The sequence below is a fragment of the Mobula birostris genome, chromosome 3 (genome assembly GCF_030028105.1).
Source record: "Mobula birostris isolate sMobBir1 chromosome 3, sMobBir1.hap1, whole genome shotgun sequence".
NCBI classification, from domain to species: Eukaryota; Metazoa; Chordata; class Chondrichthyes; order Myliobatiformes; family Myliobatidae; genus Mobula; species Mobula birostris.
In genome coordinates, this window is record NC_092372.1 from 83744377 (window position 1) to 83765268 (window position 20892).

The 20892-nt window shown below is 37.1% G+C and overlaps 1 protein-coding gene across 2 annotated transcripts in view; it reads left to right on the plus strand.

Moving 5' to 3' along the window:
* The first annotated feature begins 285 nt into the window (after positions 1–285).
* LOC140194628 (Kv channel-interacting protein 4) overlaps positions 286–20892 on the plus strand; it is a 303526-nt gene continuing 282919 nt past the window's right edge. The window contains exon 1 of one of the 2 annotated variants that reach the window (XM_072251874.1): positions 286–386. Coding sequence is in view for 1 of the 2 variants with exons in the window: in XM_072251873.1 (XP_072107974.1) it covers positions 624–723 (100 nt within the window). In the remaining variant the exon portion in view is untranslated. Of the gene's footprint in view, positions 387–408; positions 724–20892 lie in introns of those variants that run through there. The other variant, XM_072251873.1, reaches the window with a different exon arrangement.

A 20892-nucleotide genomic window follows, 5' to 3' on the forward strand; every position in this document is an offset into this window, starting at 1 on the left:
ATTCAACTGGATTTCACATGGTTGGATATAAATGACAATCGGATATTCCAGAAAAGTAAGCTTTAGCTGTTAAAACAAAATCTCTTTAAAGGTGCAGAAATGCAATGCTCACAATTATTGGAAAATGAATGCATTAAAAGCTTCTCTATGTTGTCACTGTATTCCTGCTCACTTTTCTTTGGATATTTGAATCTTATTTTTACTCGGCATCCAATGTGAATCCACACTCAATTGCTCTTTCCTGTTACCAAGGCAACTGATAATCCACAACAATGCCACCCAGCAGCATTGGCATAAAAAAGATGTGAAACCCCAGAAGTCTACCTATCACAGCTGCTCCACAGTCGTTCCAGGACGCTTTAGTGAATGACCTCCTAAATCTTTAGGTGATCCATGTGTTTATTCATGCACAGCTGTTTTTTTCTGTGTTACAGAGATAACGAAGGAGTAGATAATCTTGGCAGGCCTGAGTTATCTGTCTGCCACTCCTGGTCTGTCTTGGTATATACAGGATGCGTTCACTCTCTGAACTGTGGCTTTAACATAGTTTGATGGCCACACAAACAGAGCCCAGCTGAAAAAAAAATTCTTAGCAGCACCAGTGAGACAATGACCTGATCACCATGAACTTGGAAGGGCTTGAGATGATAGCAGTTTTAGTGGTGATTGTGTTATTTGTTAAGGTGTTGGAACAGTTTGGTCTGCTGGAAGCAACTGTTGAAGGTAAGGGACATCTTGTCTCAGATTTGCTGTGTTTATTTGGGAAGATGATGTAGCAAACTTTACAGTGAACATATAGCTGTTGTTTAAAGAATTGAATTACTCTGAATCCCAGTGTTAGATCACAGAGTTTTGTCTTGCTAATTAATGCAGGGAAAATTTAACTGAGACAACTTTTTCCCCACAGTGATTTTCCCATACCTTGCTCTAGTATATTTTCTTCCTTTCGTGCCTGAGAAAATGAGAAAGAAATCTGAGGTGTATGAATCAGTTTTGTTTCATATGTATGGGTAACAATACAGTCATCTGTGTAATAAAACCAGCTTTTCTGTCATCTGTCTGTCACCTGTTAGATGCGTATTTGACAGCAAATAGGAAATATAGACACAATAAGAATTATTTTAGGTTATTTTCTTGGGCATAGCCATACAAATCGATTCTCAAGCTATTACTACCCTTGAATACTGTCTTCTAGTCTTTTATTATTTTCCATTATCATGGGCTATGAATCAGTAAAACCAAATAATTAAAATATTACTGATGAGGAACGATAGTTTGTTATACCACTTAAAATCTACTTGCAAAGAAAACTTCTTTAAAATGGCTGCATGGTAAGAAGGAGGGCAATTATTATAGCAATTATACAGTACATGATCCAGCTTTACGAGTTGGCGTTATTCGTGTGGAAAGTGTTTTGTTTAGATGTGTAAAATGCATACATATACGTACCTGGCTTGAATATAATGTAAATCTGTTTTGTTGAAGTCTCTACGGGGTCTGTACTGTGAATTTATGACATCTGAATATTGTTATTCAGTGGATAAACAGCATTCAACTGAATGTCTGCATAACTTACTTTTAACTAAGGGTTTACATTATTCATTGTAACTCTTCTGAAGCTAATTTGGGAAAAAAGTCCAGGCAAAATAAATACAGACAAAAAATATGTAAAATTCTAATAAATGTTTAAAGAGTATTTTTTTCCAACAAGCTAAGCTGTAATATATTGATTTGTTAAATCTTTATGATATTATTCATGATCACTTACTGGCATATAATTGATTTCATAGTTTGCAGTCGTCTCGAGTCATCCAATAGGAGAAAGCTGCATTTCTGCCTGAATATTTCTGGACAGGCAAGTTCTTCGGCCAAACCATGTGACTTCATGCCAGTTGTGTTTAATACCTTTTGTTTTGCTTTGCTGAAATTATGCTAACTTTGATTTTAGTCCTGACGTGCTTGTCAGCTGGAAAACAGAGCTAGGGCAAGGCTCTGCCTGCTCAGATATCATAATAAAACGTAGAGTTGAAAATTCCCAATCACCACATCATGCTAGCAGCAGTTTCTAGCAATCATGTTGCTGTATCACCAAAACTTCCTCGAATGTGAAATGAATCACAGATGATAACACGAAGGCAAACCTGAGACGTTGCAGATGATAGTTCACATTGAAATAGTTTCATTTCTCCAGATTTAACAAGCAAAACAGATTCACTGACCGTGGTTAAATAAAGCCACTTTGACAACACCTTGTAACTTAAAGTACTGGATTCGGAGTACTTAGTATAGAATGACAATGAGCAGCTGTTAGACATGAATGTAATATTTTTCTACTCGCTTGTAATTCTGTTGATTTATAGTCATTGTATTCGTGATCAGAAGGGTAGTAAAATACACCCAGAAATAAAAGATTCTTCCATGAAGAAATCAAACACAGTGATAGTTCAAACTTTTGTATCTTTTCGGTTTAAGGTGATTTTCTTTATAAACTGCAGATCACATTTAAGGGAAGGTATGCAACAGTAGCTGGAAATGTGAAATATAAAATGTTATTGTGTACAACACAGCTGCATTCTTTTTGACTTTTACAAATACGTCACCTCAGCAGAGCTGAAACATTGAATTAATAATTACAGTTTCTTCACACCATCTGTGAAACCTATGGGCTAATTGATGTTACAAATAATCAAATATAGTTTGTGTTTGAAAATCCTAAAAGGGAGATAGATAACAGATTTTTTTAAATGTGTCTAATAAATAACATTGCTATCATTTAAAAACATGGGAACATAAGAAATAGGAACAGGATTAGGCCATCTGACCCTCAAAAACAGTTCTGCCGTCCAATAATTTCATGGTTGATTTTGCCATGGACTCAGTTTCACCTTCCTGCCTTATCCTCATAACTCTTAATTCCCCTACTGTGCAAAAATTTATCTCACAAAGTCTTACACATATTTAATGAGATAGTCTCTACCTCTTCTGGGAAAAGCAGTTTCTCCTCATCTCCATCCTAAGTCTATTCCCACAAATCTTGAAACTATGTCCCCTAGTTCTCGTCTCACTTACCTGTGAAAACAACTTTCCTGCCTCTATCTTATCTACCCCTTTCATGATTTTATCTGTTTCTATGAAACCCCCTCTCATTCTTCTGAATATCGATGGGTTACCTGGGACTATACTCAATCTTTCCTCACAGGCTGACCACCTTATTTCCGGAATCAACCTGCTGAACCTCCACTGCACTGCCTCCAAAGCCAGTATATCTTGCCTCCAGATGTGGCCTCAGCAGTACCCTTCACAACCTCTTTGCTGTTAAATTCAATCCCTCTAGCAATGACCAACATAACCTGTCGCACCTGCAAACCAATCTTTGGCAATTCATTCACAAGCACTCCCAGGTTTCTCTGCCCAACAACATGCTTCAGTCTTTCACCATTTATAAACAACCTGATCTTCTATTTTTATTCCACTACGGTTGACCTTGCACCTACCAAGATTGAACCCCATCTGTCAGACCCTTGCCTATTCACTTAACCTATCTATATCTCTCTGCAGACTCCCTACATCATCTAAACAATTTGTTTTTCCATTCAATTTAGTGTCATCATCAAACTTAGATATGTTATACTCAGTCCCCTCTTTCCATTCACTAATCGTGAGCAGTTGGAGGTCTGGATCCTTGCTCAGGAGGTAATTAATTCTAGCCATAACCAAATTTTCAAAGCACATTATTATGGCTGAGTTCCAAAGATTCACCACTCCCTGGGCACAGCATTTTTTTGTCATCTCAGTCCTAAATCTATTCCCCCAAATCTTCTCGTTCTCCTCTCATTTACCAGTGGAAACAATTTCCTTGTCTCTATCTTAGTTTTTTTAAATTTTTACTGTTTCTGTAAGAACCCCCTCCCCCATTTAATAATTAATGCAATTGGCAAGTCCACATTGTACCTAATGTTTCTATTACATTTGAAAAATAAATATCTTGTTGTGATGTCCAGTGACCATCCTGGAGCCAGATACTAAAAGGTGAAAAATTATCATCTTGTTCAGAGATACAGCACATAATTATTAGTTTGCTGTTCAACTCCTAATCCAAGACAAATATAACAAACTAGCATTTCATATCTGTTACTAATTTTATGGCCAGTAGATAAGAAAATGTTCTATTGTCTTTTCAAGAGTTGCTACTTCTTGAAAACAATGCTTGAAAGGTTTTCTCTTCTGGTTCGCAAACACATAAAATGAGAATTTAAACAAAGTCAACAGGTGATACATACATAACCAATATTATACACCCAAGTCCATTGTCTGATCTTATTACCGAGACAAATAAATCGAAAATCATCTTTCAAGAAGACAATTCCCCTGTCCACACCAGTACAGATACAAATGGCATAATTTTCTGTCCTTATATTTTGCTATGAAAGCGTGTGGGTTAACCTTTAACCTTATAATCCATTTCTAACTAGATACTTCTAATTTGAAAAGACATTCTGAAGCAGATTAGAGTATTATTGTTTGGTGTGTACGAATATTTAGTCAAATTGTTCTTATCCTAGGGCTCCAGCAGATTCTTCTATCTGCTTATTTATATAACTGTTCTTCTTTTCAGTCTGTCTCTGGTCTTTGAAGTAAAATTTGCTTTAATATACCAGGGAGAAGGAATATGTCTTTGGTTGGAGCAACAAACAATCTGCTGGGGGAGTTCTGTGGCCCGAAAAACATATGTTGGAGGGAAAGAATTTTTGCAAGTTTTAGACCTGAAACTTTTTATAATTCCTTTCTTCCCTCAGATGCTGCCTGACCCCATGAGTTCCTCCAGCCAATATTTTGTTGCTCCAGATTTCAGCATCTGCAGTCTCTTATGTCTTCTTTGTCTTTGATTGGTAATTTTAAGTGCTTGTGAGAGTATTTGCCGCCAACTATCCTTATGTCCATGCACTTTCACAAACAACTAAGAAAGGTGTGCATAGCACAGGTGAGCACAAAGGAGTAGGGAGATCTCATTGAAACCATGTGAATGTCGAAAGGCCTAAACAGAGTAGACAGGGACAGGATGTTTCCTATAGTGGGTGAGTCTAGGACTGGAGGGCACAAGCTCAGAATTCAAAGGAATCCCTTTGGAACAGAGATAAGGAGGAATTTCTTTAGCTTGTGGATGGTGAACTGTGGAATTTATCATCACAGATGGCTGTGAAGGTTGATAGATTCTTAATTAATAAGGGTGTCAAATGTTATGAGGAGAAGGCAGGAGAATGGAGTTGAGAGATATTTGAATCAGCTAGATGGAATGGCAGAGTAGACTTGATGGGCTGAATTACCTTATTCTGCTCCTATGTTTCATGGTCTTATAGCCAGAAGCTGACACTACCTAAAGTTTTTAATATTGTCAGTCAATGGGCTGTTCCTCTTTATTAATGAAGACTAATTTTCAACCACCAATGCCATTTTTTTTCCTAGAAAAAGACAGGTGGGACATTCTGTGGTATGTTGCTGTATCTCAGAGTCAGCTAATACAGTTTCCAGGTTTGCTAATACTTGATTGTGTAGGTGATTTAAATTGCAAATCCTGCATTGGAGTCAGTTGCAGGAGACAGGTTACAGTTTTTTTAAGGTACAGATGAATAGAGTGGGCCCACTTTATCCATTATACCAGGTAGTGAATATCAGCTCACTGGAAGTCCCCTGGGGCCCACAGAAATTAATTCATGTTCATGGAACTTTGATTCACTTCTGTTTGAGCTGAGAGGAGTAGAAATGTGGAGCAAATTAAATCCTTCTGACCTACTGTCAAGTTGGCCAGAGTCAGGCTACTTCCTGGGCAGAACGATAATGAATCCTAAAAATGTGCAATCTCTTTTCTGTTTCACTTCATTAACCTGCCATCTAGCTTACATTTCATGTGCACTAAAATTACCAGACCATAATCTCTGATTCGGTTTTATCGACTCGTGGTTTATTGCTGCATGAAAATAATTGTGCAGATATCACTTATTCATTTAACTAATTAGGTCTGTGTATTTAATTTGTGTCTGGATGACCAGTGGTTTCATTAAGCAAGTTGTTGGGAGATTTGCAAGTGTATCTCACAGCCACCCCACTGTCATATCTGCACAATTGGTTTCTAACCATCTGATCAAGGACAGGAAGTCTCATGGGTTTGATTTCCCCCAACCTCAAGCTAACCATTGCCTTGTTCGGGGGTTTAATGTATCACCTAGATATCAATGATTGCACTATGGTCTCTGAGTCAGAAGGTCACGTCCAACTCAAGCAACTCCAGTACAAAATCAAAGCTGATGTAAAATTTCACTCTTGTACGTGCTGCCATGCGGGGTGGGGTGGGGGAGTTTACATCAATGGCCCACCTACTCTGAGAAGAATAATGAGGATCCCTTCTGCCCTATTCAAGGTTGAGTAGAGGAGTGACCTGGAAAATGCATACTGCACAGTCTTCTTCACTCAGAACAGACTGAGGTCATTATCTTATTATTTATCGGGAGTTGCTATTGCAAACTGGTAGTTGCTTTTCCAACAAAATAATAATGATCACATTTGAAAATGCCTTCATTGTCCGTACAGATATTTTTAGGGTTATAGTTGGCCATTTTAGGTGACATATAACAGCAAACCTGTTCTTCTCAGGCAGATCTTTGGGACCTAAGATGACTTACTTCAACTCAGCCTTTTAGCTACCTTTACATACAATATAAGACTGCTGGGTGAATGTTGTAGGAGATGGAAAGATACTTGGGGGAGGCGTGGGGGAGGGGGTAGAGGGTTCATTGGTGCAGGAAGGTGAAGTAGTTTGTCATAGGATGACTACAACTTTAATTTGTCTTCAGTGCTTTAGTCAGATCTGATTGGTGAGTACATGAGGTTAAACAGATAGCTGCAGTGAGGTAAAGTACTAAAATAACAAAGGTCCAATAGATGAAATCTTAATATTGACACTTGTTTCCATTAGGAGATTGGAACTATTTAGTTCCCATAACTAAAATAGGTTACTAAGTTCAATAGATTATTTATTTTTCCACAGTTTTCTACTTAGGAAAGATGCAGGAGATAACCACCACATCCAGATACATTTAATGTATAACTAAGATGCCAGAGGCTGTGAGCTTCTATAGAATAACACAACAGGATAAGTGAGATTCTAAAATATAAAGAAGAAAACTTATTAAAACTCTGTTAAGTGTTAGAGAATTATGTTTTTAATACCACCAATAATGTCTCCAGATATTTATTGAAGTTTGTTTTGTGATTTCCTCTTTCTTTCTGGAAATTTAAGTCATGAGGTTAATTTTATGCCTCTGACTCCACTGACAATGCTAATATTTGCAAAAATTTAGCTGCAAATTATATTTAGCACAAATTGACTGTGATCTATTGCACTTATTTCATCAAATATTGTGTTACCCACATAACTGTTCATCCTCAAAGATGAATTAAATCCCATTAGAAAATTTCATTATCAGTGTTCATTTACAGACCTTTGTCAAGAGTCTTAACAAAGTGCAAAGTCATTGTACAATATAAGAAAGGTTCTCGATATTTTGAATTGCAAGGAAAACACTGATTAGTGTATTCCAATATGACATACATTTTGTTTAGAGCAACACATATCTGCAGATTTTCTCTTTCTTATATTTCATTCAGAAGTCATTTTCAGTAATTCACCCTATAAGAATTAATATTTATGAATACATATGCTTTTACAAAGAAAGAATTTACAGTACATTAAAAGATCTTTATTGAAACATAGAATCGTAGCAGTAGACAATGCCGAAATAGGCCCTTCTGTACTAATTAATTTACCTACATTAGGCCTGTATGCTCAGCACCTTTCCTATTCAAGTCCATGTCTAAATGCCTGTTAAATGTTGAAATTGTATCTGTCTTCACTGCCTCTTCTGGCAGTTCGTCCCACATAACCATCAACACCGGTATGAAAAACCTAACTCTCAGCCTGCCTTTAAATTTCTCCCCTCTCACTTTCAACCTGTGCTCTCTAGTTGAAGGCCCCTGTCTTTGGGCAAGGTTTCTGACCTTTGTAAAGATTGTTAGATTCCACACGTACTGTTTCCAAAAGTGTTACATGGTACGTAACAGCTCTTATCATGAGGATTGAGCTCATAATTTCAATATCTCTCCTGCTTTTAAACCTTCTGTAAAACTTGCTTCTTTATTGAAAACAGTTGAATTATTACCATTATAGCTGCTTCTTCAGTGTCAGTATTTGACTGATTACTCTCCTATTAAGCTCCACGATATATTTTCCTATGTTAATGTAACATTTAAAATAAAAGCTGTTGATGCAGGTTGCCAGAAATCTAAATGACTTTAATAGCATAATATAAATAAGTAAAACATGGTTAAGAAAAGTAATACCTGTATGAATACAGCAATCAATTATTCAGGGTTTTATAAATGAAGCCACACATTTCTAACAGTAAAATTAATTATTAATTAATATGTTATTGTTAATTCTGATGCTACCATAAATTCCTTTATCTGATGTCATTCAGTTCAATCATGCAGCTGCATTTTGATTCTATATGTGTCATGACACAGAAGGAAAGCCTTAGAGGGACCCCCCCCCCCCGACCCCTGTGTCTCTGCTGGATCTCTGAGCATTCCTACTAGCCCCATTCCCCCACATACTTCCAATTCCACATGACCTATTCTCACTTGCATGTCCATTAACTCTATTCCTATTTTTTCTTTGTACACTAGCTGTGGCTCACGGAAGTCAATTAGTCAACTTGCCCGTAGTATTTGGGAGGGAACTGAGCACCCAGGGAAATGCAGGGAAAATGGGCAAATTTTATCACACATATAGTACCGGGAGTCAGAATCAAACCCAGGTGATACTGTGAAGCAAACACTGCATGTGCTAAATAAATGTAGAAAATGATTGAGTTTATCTGCACTTTCAATAGTTCAATGGTTCCATTTAGTATCTAAGTACGTATACAATATGCAACCTGAAATTCTTACTCTCAGCCAACATCCTCAGAAAAAGTAAGACCCAAAGAATGACCGACAGAAAAAACATAAGAACCCCAAAGCCTCAACCCCCTCCTCCTCCCATGCACAAGCAGCAGCAAGCAGCATCAGAAGATATCAAAATAATAATTCCTTCTAAAACACATTGGAGGGATTTTAGCCCATGGCAGTTAAAATTCAATTGTGGAAAGATATTGTCTCAGGTTCCTATTTAATTCTCGACAAGCTCAGACAGTTTCTTCTTTAACATGGTAAATAATTTAGAATTACTAGAATTATTTTTCATAATATACAATGATATGATGAAAATTCTAGCCCATGCTGTCAACAAGGGGCCCCTCTCAAATCAGTCAGTAAAGAAGTCATTATTTGTTGCCCAGTTTAGTTGAACAGCATACTCATAACAAAAAAAATTACTAGTGAACTCCTGAACCAAATGCCAACTCTGAAAGTTTTGCTAGAGTACGATGGGGAACCCACCTTAGAAGATCTATGTCGGACTGTTGGTCCACTTTCATTGTCTACGCCTAAAGGAGTTAATGTATTCCAGTGAAACAGTTTTCTGCACAATACAAGATGTAGTGATGGAAACATTATCCTTTGCATAGAAATAAAGGACATAACTGCAGAGGTATCTGATGAAGGGTCTCTGATGAAGCCAGTCCTGATGAAGGATCTTGGCCTAAAACTTTGACTGTTTATTAATTCCATTCATAGATGCTGCCAGACCTGCTGAGTTCCTCCAACATTTTCTTGTTTGTTACAGAGATATCTTGGTATTAGGTATTGCAGGAAAAGCTATCACAGGGGTCACTATATCAGATCTGCAATAACTGGCAAGTCATGTCCAACTTAAGTTTTAGTGTGGACTCAGGGCTTGAAGGTCAACTATATACATAATATTTTGCCTACAACAGTTTCAGGACGTCATTTTTGTGTAAAATAAAAACGATCTCAGACATCTCCCGCTAATATATCCTCTGGTTTTAGCTATTGCTGCACTGAGAAAAAGGCTCTGTCTGCCCACTCTATCATGTCTCTTTTTATCTAATATTTCTCGATCAAGTCACCTTTCATCTACTTTTGCTCCAAAGAGAAAAGCTCTAGCCCACTCAACCTTTCCTCATAAGACATGGTCTCTAATCCAGGCAGCATCCTGGTAAAACTCTTCAGCACTCTCTGTAATGTTTTCACATCCTTCCTATAATGAAGCAATGAGAATTGAACTAATATTTCAAGTGTGGTGCAACCAGACTTTTATGAGCTGCAACATAACCTTATGACTTTTGAACTCAATCCCCTGACTAATGAAGGCCTAAATATCATAAATCTTCTTAACCACAATATTAGTTTGCACAGCGACTTTGAGAGATTTATGTACTTGGATCCTAATATCCCTCTGCTCCTCCACTTTGCTTTATCCCCCACCCTCAAGTTCAATCTTCCAAAGTGTATCACCTCACATTTTCGGGATTAAACTCCATCTGCCACTTCTCCACCCAGCTCTGCATCCTCTCTGTATCCCATTGTAACCTACAACAATCTTCCACACAATCCACACCATCTCTAACCTTTGTGGCAAACATAGGAAAATCTGTTACTACCTTCATCAGACCAACAAAAAGAGTAAAGAATAACTCAATGCGCCATCAAGATGATAAAATGGTAACATGCATAAGGCTTGCAAACATAGTATGGTACAGAATTATGGACAAATTGTGCACACCAAGGCGAGGTTAAGCTGCTTTCCTTTGCACTGCGTATGCTGCATTCTCTATATCAAATGACGGTTAAATGTCACATTGAACTAGTGTGGCAACGCTGTGCAAAATGATTTGATTGTGCTGGTTAGACCATCTGAGGAAATTGGATAACCCAAGAGCATGCTTTTGAGGGAAAGGTTTGAGGGAAAGGTCTGAGGGATCATTCGTTGGAAAAAACATGGAGCTATTCCAGGAACAGTGTTTATTACAGCTTACAAAGTTTACGCATTATTAATATATTTAATTTTTAAAATGTCAGTGATTAGCATCAGTCTATTAACAAAGTACTTGCAGTAATCCTTTAGTTTGTTCCTTCAATAATTTTTTTTAATTACATAATGTCAGAAATTAACTTTTAAACTTTAGAATTACCTAGCATGTTGTGCGCAATGTAGGTTGTGTAAAAAGATCTGCTATTACCCTTTTCTCTGGTGCAATTATGCCTTAAGTTTGGGGACTTGGACAATTACATTCCAGAACCACTGGATTGTTATTTGATTGACCAAAGATTGCCTCATCTTTACCAGTTTCCACTGGCTGTATATTGTGGCAAATGCTTCCCTTTCAATTCATTGTTAACTGCAGAGTGACAATAAGATGAATTAACATTTTCTATTTTAAAAAAAATCCGCTGTAGAAATTGCTTATCACTAAAGATCGGTGCAAATACTTGGCCTGTTCAAGACCTTCATGGTCACTATCACTCATTTGCTTTCAGCAGCATGGACTATAACCAGATGTTCACACTGCTTGACGAGTATATGTCATTATTCTATAGCCCATTATTATTGCCCAGTATAACTTTAATGCTGTTTGGTAACACAGGGCAATGAGCGTACAGGCTTGTATTACAGTCTAAAGTGCTTTAAATTTATGATATAATTAAAGCATGTTATTTTTGTATCTCAAAGCATTGAGAGAATCTATTTATGCTTCATGTTTCACTAACATTCAGCTTCAGCTTGATTTTTTGTGCTGCTCTGATGAATTGCGACAGGCGCTGGTGGTTTGTTTCTTTTAATTAGCAAGTCATTAAGTTGCCCATCTGTTTATTACATCTTAGCAGTAATAGATAACACGTTCAAGTTTCATAGGTTCTATTGTTTCAATTCAATGACTCAGTTTCAATCACTGTTGTTATCACATTATTGCTGTGTTTTTTCTCCAAAGAAAGACCAGCTTGTGCAAGTTTCGAGTAGATTGCAAACATTCCATTGAATTTAATCAATACTAAGATTAATATCTCTTCCAACAGCACAGATTTAGTTTGAATTCTGCAGTGCATTCCACAAAGCAGTGCTCATCACGGTGGTGAGCAGTTCTTCACAGCTCATTGTTTTGCCATTGATAATTATTGGTGTGAATGGAATATATGCAATCCACTGTAAGCTGCATTTAAATAATGAAAATAAAATGGAGGACAGAAGAACTCAGACATGTTTATAACTGGTGTTGTCTATTTGCACCCACACATTGAGATTTCAGCCATATTTCCGTGAGTCAGCTGTAAGAGAAGCTACTGTTAAGGACTCAATCTCCATGGCTTTGTAATGGAGAAATGGATTTGGATTTCTACTGATAACCATTCAACCCCTTGTCCTCCAACTAAAGAAGGATTCTCCAACCAATGTCATAGAACAGAAATGGATCTTTTGGCTCACTGAGTCTCTGACAACAAATGAAGTGCGCATTTCACACAAAATGCTGGAGGAATTCAATAGGTCAGGCAGCACCTTAGGAGATGAATAGATAGTCGACTTTTCAGGCTGAGACCTTTCTTCAGGACCAAGCATGCATTATCAGTAACACTACCCATATTTCCATCAAATCTTACCCACACACCACTCCTCCAAATCCTACTACTCATAAACGCATCAGGGGAACACTACATTGGCTAATTAACCAACACACCTGCATATCTTTGGGAGGTGAAACTGACATACTGGAAGAAAGAAAGAAAATTAAACCTGAAAGCTGCAAATCTGAATCTGAATCACAAGACCAGAATGGATGATTATCTAAAATTGCTGAATTTAGTGTTGAGTCCACAAGGGTGACCTCTTATTCATTCAGCTGATATCCAGCTTTGTTGAAACAGTGTAGAAAACCAAATGAATGACGCTCAAACTGGGAGGAGACGGAAAGTTAAATTGACGGTGGAAGCTCATTTTCACCCCAATGAACTGAATGGGGCTATTCCGCAAATTTTTACCTGAAAAGCTCTTACGTTTGGTTTTGACATTGCGAGAAACAAAAGCAACACACTAACTGCATACAAGTCACTATTTCATTTAAGGAATGTTTGGGTTCCCGAGTGATAGGAAAGATTTATATAAAATGGAAGATACTGCACCTCTTGCAACACCGTGGAAAGATGTTGTAAAGAGCAAAGTAAGGGGAGGGGATGTTGATAGAGTTAGAAGAGTGGACCTGGTAAGTTGGAGAGAATAATCCCTTTGGAATGGTGAAAGGAAATAGCAAGGGGAGCCTCTCATGTTAAAATATCTTTATGGAGATCAGTCTATTGAATGTTCAAGTGGAAGGAGAGAAGAAGGAGAACCCCAGTTTAATAGTTATTGTTATATTGAGTCCAGTAATCGAAAGCAGCCTAGTTTTATTATGAGGAGACTGATAATTTCCAATAGTGTAACAGTACAGAAACTGATGGACTTCAGTAGAAATGAGAATATCCCATTCTCAACCCAATCAATAACCCTTTTCTACTGATAATTGCTTCTAGATCATAAGGGGAATCATCATTTCTTATAAATGACAGTCAAAGTAGACAATCCAAAGTGATTTTCTCTTCTATGCAAAAACATAATCTCTCTGCACATATAACTTACAGCTTTTAGAAAATGCAGATGTGGTTTCAATTCTTACCAACAGTAATACAGATCATAACATGGCCACATTCAAGAGGGAAAGGTGTAATTCCCAAGGAATACATGTGAGTATGTTGATGATCTCAACCTGCAGAATGACTCTCATTTCCAGGTTTTAGTTTTGCAATTGCTACACTTTCAAACTTTATTTAGATACCTTAGATTAACATGAATCTGTTTTGAAACCAATTAACACGATTTTATAACAAAATACAAACTGTTTAGAAAAAATTGCACATTTTTATGTTTAAATCACTGGTGAGAAAGGACAGATACTTTTGTTAGCCCTCAAATATAACCGTTTTGCCATTTTATACTCAGGTCAACTGAATGAGGTGCTAACTTGAGCCAACTTCCAGGCTAATCAAATAAAAATTAATAACTTCATTAAACTGAAAGCATAAATCTATTTCTGTGTACTAATCTTATGTGGATGTTGATCTAGAAGTGGTGTTTCCCATTATAAATGAAGGAAGGAGGAGGGATCTGCTACCTACAATGCATAAATTAATTGGTTGGATGTGCCTCCTGACATGCTGTCAGTTTAATCTCTAAGCTGCTACTAAATCTTCTTGTTCATATATTAAAATTCTGAACAGGTAGTCAGTTAGAGACCTTTCAGGTCCTGGAACCAGTCTTCCAGCAACCATTTAAAGAATTACATACTCTGCTGCAAGATCACCCCTCATTGTTCTAAACTCCTGCCCTATAGGATGTCCATCTGAAAACATTGGAAAGCAGCAGAAAGTAACCAAGAATAAGTATGATAGTAACAACAGGGTGAAATAAAGAGTATAGGGAGAATGTAGAGCAAGCAAAAAAGCTGTCTTTCTTCCTTCCTTTCTTCCTTCTTTCCTTCCCTCTCTAGTTTGTAGGTTATTAGGGAGAGGGATTTTGTTAGCCTTTAGCCCATTATCTTCCAAAGCACTATTTTGTTACAACACACATTTCTTCAGTTTCTCCTTTTCACTGGATCTTTTGTTTGCTAAGATATCTGAGAGGGCATTTGTGGGAGTGAATATAAGCTTTGGTGGGAGCCCTTCAAAGGATTGTGCTGAGTTTTTGTCATGTTATTGACATGATGGGAATGCAACAAAAAATTACTAGACACTTCCTAGATGGTTGGACTCCTGGATGAGGAGAGATGATATGAGTTAGTCCTATATTCATTGGAGTATAGAGAAATGAGAGGGAATCTCATTGAAACTTGTAAAATTCTAACAGGATTAGACAGACAGATACAGGAGAAAAGTTACCTTAAGACTGTGAAGTCCAAATCCAGGGTTCACACACACCAGGATGGAGTGTTAGAACGAAGAACTAAGAAAAATTTCTTCATTCATGTGGTAGTGAACACATAGAATTTTTCACCACAGAAGTCCAAGTCATTAACTACATTCAAGGAGATAATAGATACATTTCTTAAAGCAAAATGTATCAAGCAATAGTCAGAAAAGCCAGTCATAGCAAACTGAAGTATTGGTATTGGTATGATTTACTACTGTCACGTGTACCAAGACACAGTGAAAGGCTTCTCTTTCATACTATTTTACAGATCAATTCATTACAAAATGTGGTGATATCACATGTCATGTGTAAGAACATGATTGGATGGAGTTATGAGCATGCGCAGAACTGTCAGAATGATCGAGGAGCTTGTATGTTAGACGTGGTTTCTGTTTGCTGTTAAATAAAAGTCCTAGTTATGTTCTTCCAGAATATGTGTCTTTATGAGTAACCCACAGTATGTATATAGAACATAACATGCTGTCAGAAGTCGATCTAGAAGAATAATTCATTTCGCTAACACGGGAGAAGCGAAGATAATCGGGGAAAAAGGAGCGCAAACTTTTTCGTTGTTTGCTAACAGCTTTAAGAATGGAAGTTTTGCAACCCCCATCGATGCTTCAGCTGAGTGGAAATGTAGCTGAAAACTGGAAAAGATTTAAACAACGTTTTGAAATTTATTTATCGGCGATCGGAGCAAATAATAAAACTGAGAAAACGAAAGCTGCAATTGTACTCCACGTGATTGGGGTTGACGCAATTGAGGTATATAACCATTTTACTTTTGAGAATGGAGATAATTTGAATCTAAAAGCGATAATCAACAAACTTGAAGGGTTTTGTATACCGAAGCGCAATGTGACTTAAGAACGGTACAAATTCTTTACATGCAAGCAGAAAGACGATTGATCAATTTGTTATGGAATTGAGAAACCACAGTAAAACATGCAGGTTTGCAGAGCTGATGGACTCTCTCGTTAAAGAAAGAATTGTTTGCAGCATTCTGGATAATGCTCTGAGAGAAAGAAGAGCCAGACGTAAATTTGGAAAAAGCTTTGATTCTCTGCAAAGCTTCGGAAACCGTAAAGTCTCAGGCTAAAGAGCTTTTTATTGAGAACTGCAGCGTACACGTTGTGAATAACCGCGGACATGTTAGAAAAAATAGTGAAGTGACTACGAAACCGACAGAGAGCAAGACGTTGTTTGAAAGAAAAAAACTTTGTGATCGCTGTTGGCAGCAGCACCAACCTAAAATGTGTCCAATGTATCGGAATCTGTGCAACAACTGTGGTAAGATTAATCATTTTTCACGCTGTTGCAGAAGTAGAAAGGAAATAAAACACGTAAATACAGTGCTTAAAAATGAATGTGAGGAGTTTTATATAGACATGATTTGTGAAAACAAACAAAGTAAGAATGACTGGACTATGCTATTGCAAGTGAACCAAAACATTATTCTGTTTAAATTGGATACTGGAGCGCAAGTAAATGTTCTTGCAGAATCTGAGTTTAATGCATTAAAGCCAAGACCAAAGTTACATCAGACAAATATAAAGGTGACCAGGTATTCAGGTGCAGATATTCCAGTTAAAGGAACATGCGTGGCAAAAGTATCACACAAAAGTATGGTGCACACACTTTCATTTGTGGTTGTGCCTAAGAATATTGGGTTTACCTGCCTGTGAGAGATTGAATTTGGTTAAAAGAATTTTAGTCCGGGACAGTGATACAGAGTCAGAATACAGTGACTTGATGAAAGAGAGCGAGAGAACAGAATTTGATTCTAGTATGGCAAAAATAAAAGAAGTCATAAAGAAAGCTCCCAGACCCATCCCTTTCTTACCAGCATCTGACAAAGCATTGCCACCAAAACCAAACTTGCCGGTACAGTACAATACTGATCTGAAGCCAAAGAGTGACAAGAATTAGGATCCAATTGAAGATGTGAAAGCACAAGTGAAGGAATTAAGAAGTTTTATTGAAATGATGAAGTCTCAGCATAAAAAAGAGATTTCACAGTTAATGAATGAATTGCAATTTCTTCTCAAAGACCTCAAGAAAGAGCCAACTTCAGAGTTTTCATTAACTGATGCAGACCAGACAAAACATGAAAATAACAACAAAACACAAGAACTGTGTGAATCACTTAGAAGGTCTACTCGTGTTCGTAAACCCCCAGAGAGACTGATAGAGACATGTTAAATTATGTATTCGTTGTGATTAATGTTCCTAATTGTTTTCTTTTTAAGGAAAGGAAGATGTGGTGATATCACGTGTCACGTGTAAGAACGTGATCGAGCAGAGTTATGAGCATGCGCAGAACTGACAGAGTGATAGAGAAGCTTGTATGTTAGACGTGGTTGCTGTTTTCTGTTAAATAAAAGTTCTAATTATGTTCCAGAATATATGTCTTTATGAATAACCCACGGTACGTATAAAGAACACAACACAAAATTCAGCATTTCAGTGGAAATCCCATTAGTCACAGCCTGAATAAGGCAGTATATGTAATACTAAGTCCTATGAATGTCTCAGAATATTGTCCCCAAACAGCAAAAAAAATCAGACACCAACTGTTACTTAAACATCATATCCGAAAATGAAGGACGGACACAAGATCTCGAAGTTTTCGAAACTGTTCCTTCCTCTGAATATTTTTTTGTTTATGATAGACCGCTTGAAGATGAATACAAATATAATTTTTGACTACTTGTATCACGTAGGAGTTTGGAGAAACAAGAAATTAACTTTTATTGAATATAATGCATTTAATTGCATGATGGTACTAACACTTTGCAACAGTCAACTAAGCTAAAAAATGTTTTGTGTATGATTTTCATTTGTACTCATTGACTGAGGCTTCTCGCTTAAGTGTCCAACAATATTCAGCCAGCACTGATGGATTCCAGTTGCCCTGATACCGTTTCTCCATGACCATAATGTCCTGGTGGAAACTTTCACCAAGCCTGTCCCTGACAGTGCCCAGATTTACAGGGAAGAAATCTAAATGGGAATGCAGAAAATGAACCTGTAGTGACATGTTGCACTTCATGTTTTTGGATGCTTGAAGCATGTTGTCAAATAACTGTTCATAGTTTGGTGATCTGTAGTTGCCAAGAAATTTTTCAACAACATCCTTGAATGCCTTCTATACAATTTACTCTAGTTTCACTAGAAGTTCTTCAAATTGTCTGTCGTTGATGACCTGTTAGATCTGTGAACCAACAAAGAATGCCTTCTTTAATCTTGGCATCAGTTATGCTGATATGAATTGTGAATTACAGGGAATTTCAAAACAATAGTGCATGATAAGGAAATTTCATGGCGATTTTCATGATCAGCAGCTCAAAATCCATAAGATACATCCAAAAGTATTCAGGAAACAAACTCTTTGCTGTCCCGTGGGTTTGGTCAGATTAATTCTCTGCCATCATCTCCTTTCCCCTACAATGACAGAGCAATAAGATGATAGAGCAGTTGCTCAACATTAATTGAGCTCGTTTTCTCTATCTGGTTCAAGGATAAGTTGAAACCTAATGGACAGAACTTCAAGAACTATTCATCAGTGGCTCTTGTTGCAGTCTAGGTTTGTGGCTGAGATTTCTAGACTAAGATGAGAAAAAATTGCAGAAACTAGAAATCTAGACTAATGTTTGTGTTTCTAGATGAATTTGTTTACATGGTAGGTGGTTATACTGTGGAGTATTCTGCTACATACTGTCATTCAAAGACAAGCTTGAAATTAGGGGTGACACAGTGATCTAGCTAGTAGAGATGCTGTCCATATGAACTTCATGTGCCTTCATTGTAGAGATTACACATTCTTCCTGTGACCGTGAGCGTTTCCTCTGGGTGCTCTGGTTTTCCCCCACCTCCCAAGATATATAGTTAGTAGGTTAAGTGCTCACTGTATATTGCCCAGAGTGCAAAGTTGAAAGGTCAGATCTAGGGGAGTTGATGAGAATGTGCAGTAATTCAGGGAAATGAGTGTTTGATGGTTAGAGCAAACTCGATGGGTTATAGAACATGTTTCTATGCTGTTTTTCTCTATTGGTATTGGTATTTGTTTATTATCATCACATGTACCAAGATACGATGAAATGCTTGTCTTGCAAACTGTTTATATAGATCAAACCAATACACAGTGCATTGAGCTGGAATGAGGTAAAACAATAATAATGCTAAATAAAGTGTAAAAGCTACCCAAGTGCAGTGCAAGTAAATGGTAAGGTACAAGACCATAAAGAGTTAGACTGTGAGGCAAAGAGTTCTTCTTATTGTACACGAGGTCCATTCAAGAATTTGATAATAGTGGGCTAAAAGCTGTCTGATAGAAGCTCACTAGCCTTGCCTGATATCTGAGCCCAGGTGATGCCAGCAAATTATTTCACTCTATGGGGTAGTTTTAGCTTCTTGTCATTTTTAGAAATTGATGCAAAAATTAAATTAGTTACAGCTGGCTTCCCTAATTTTGATCAAATGTCTTTATAATGACTGAAGTCTGGAAGCTACACCTGTATCAGTTTTGATACCAGGCGTGGTTAGCTACTGACTTGTGTCAGGATGTTTAAGCAAGGATGTACAACACAGCAGGAAACCAAAAGAGGGAGATGTAGAAATAATTTCTGAGCATACATTTCTATATTCATTATATTCATAAGAAAAGCAATCAAAATGTGAGTCACTCACTATTTTAAATTTTTAATCTGGCCATCTTAAACAAATCTTTTAAAACTATCTATGTGAATTTTCTATGTGGAAAAAAGATGATAAATTCACAGATTCAAAATATTTACTGTTCTTTACTAGTGAATTAATTATGTAGAAGTTTTGTATGTTTGCAGATCCTGTGACATCTTAAGAAACAGGGAAATATCTTACCTAGCCAGCCTATGTTGTTTCCAATATCAAATGCAAATGTGATGGGTTCAAATGAATGTGATGCAGTTATAAATCTATTTTCTAACATCAGAAAAATGAAAAAAATTCAGTCTCTCAGGCAATTCTTGTAATGTAGCATTGCTGACACACAAAGTGTTGTTATTCAACTGTCTTGTGAATATATTTTAGGTATATTTTTGTATCAATAGGCCCACCACATCAAATAAATTCTCTATTACTCTAGTGGTAAGCCACTTGCAGGAAGAGGATCACTTTCAATGCAATAATTGTAAACATTAACAAAGCCATTCTATATTACTAAAGGAAAACGATAATGACTGAAAGTCACTCACGTTTCCCTCTTACAGATTGGTATCATCTGGGAGTCTGTGGCTTATCTCAATGTTTATTAAAGTCTATTCTGATTGTTACTTTATATGTTAATAAGGCTGAAAGTTCTGTTTTGATGGGGAGTTCATCTCTAGCATTTTCTTAAAAATGAGCATCTCACAGCTTGAAGGATATGAAATGAAATGAAATAACAATTTTATCTCATTGCATTTACCAGATATTGCAGTCTCTTAGCTCCCTTTTATTACTAACTGGACACACAACCTATAGCCTATACTTTGAAACAGAGAAAATAGGAAGTAGAATAGTCCGTTTGGCCTTTCAAGCCTTCTTCAGCTTTCAATACCACTATGACTAATCCTCGGTCTCGACACCATATTCACCCTGTTACTTCTTGATCCCTTTTGTGTCCCAAAATCTATGTATCGCTTCATCAAAAGCATTCAGTTGATTGGCCTTAACTGCCTTGTGTGGCAGAGAATTCCACAGGTTCACTACCCCCTCTTCCCAATCCCTAATGTCTTACCCCACATCCTCTGTCTTAGTATCTTCCAAACCATGGAGAACTATCCTCCCTGGATCATTGTTTTCGTGTCCCATCAGAACATAGTAGATTTCAATGTGATCCCTTCTGATTCTTCTAAAATCAGGTAATACTGTCCTAATCAACCCAATCTCTCCTCAAAGAAGGTCCTCCTCAGCTTGATAAACCT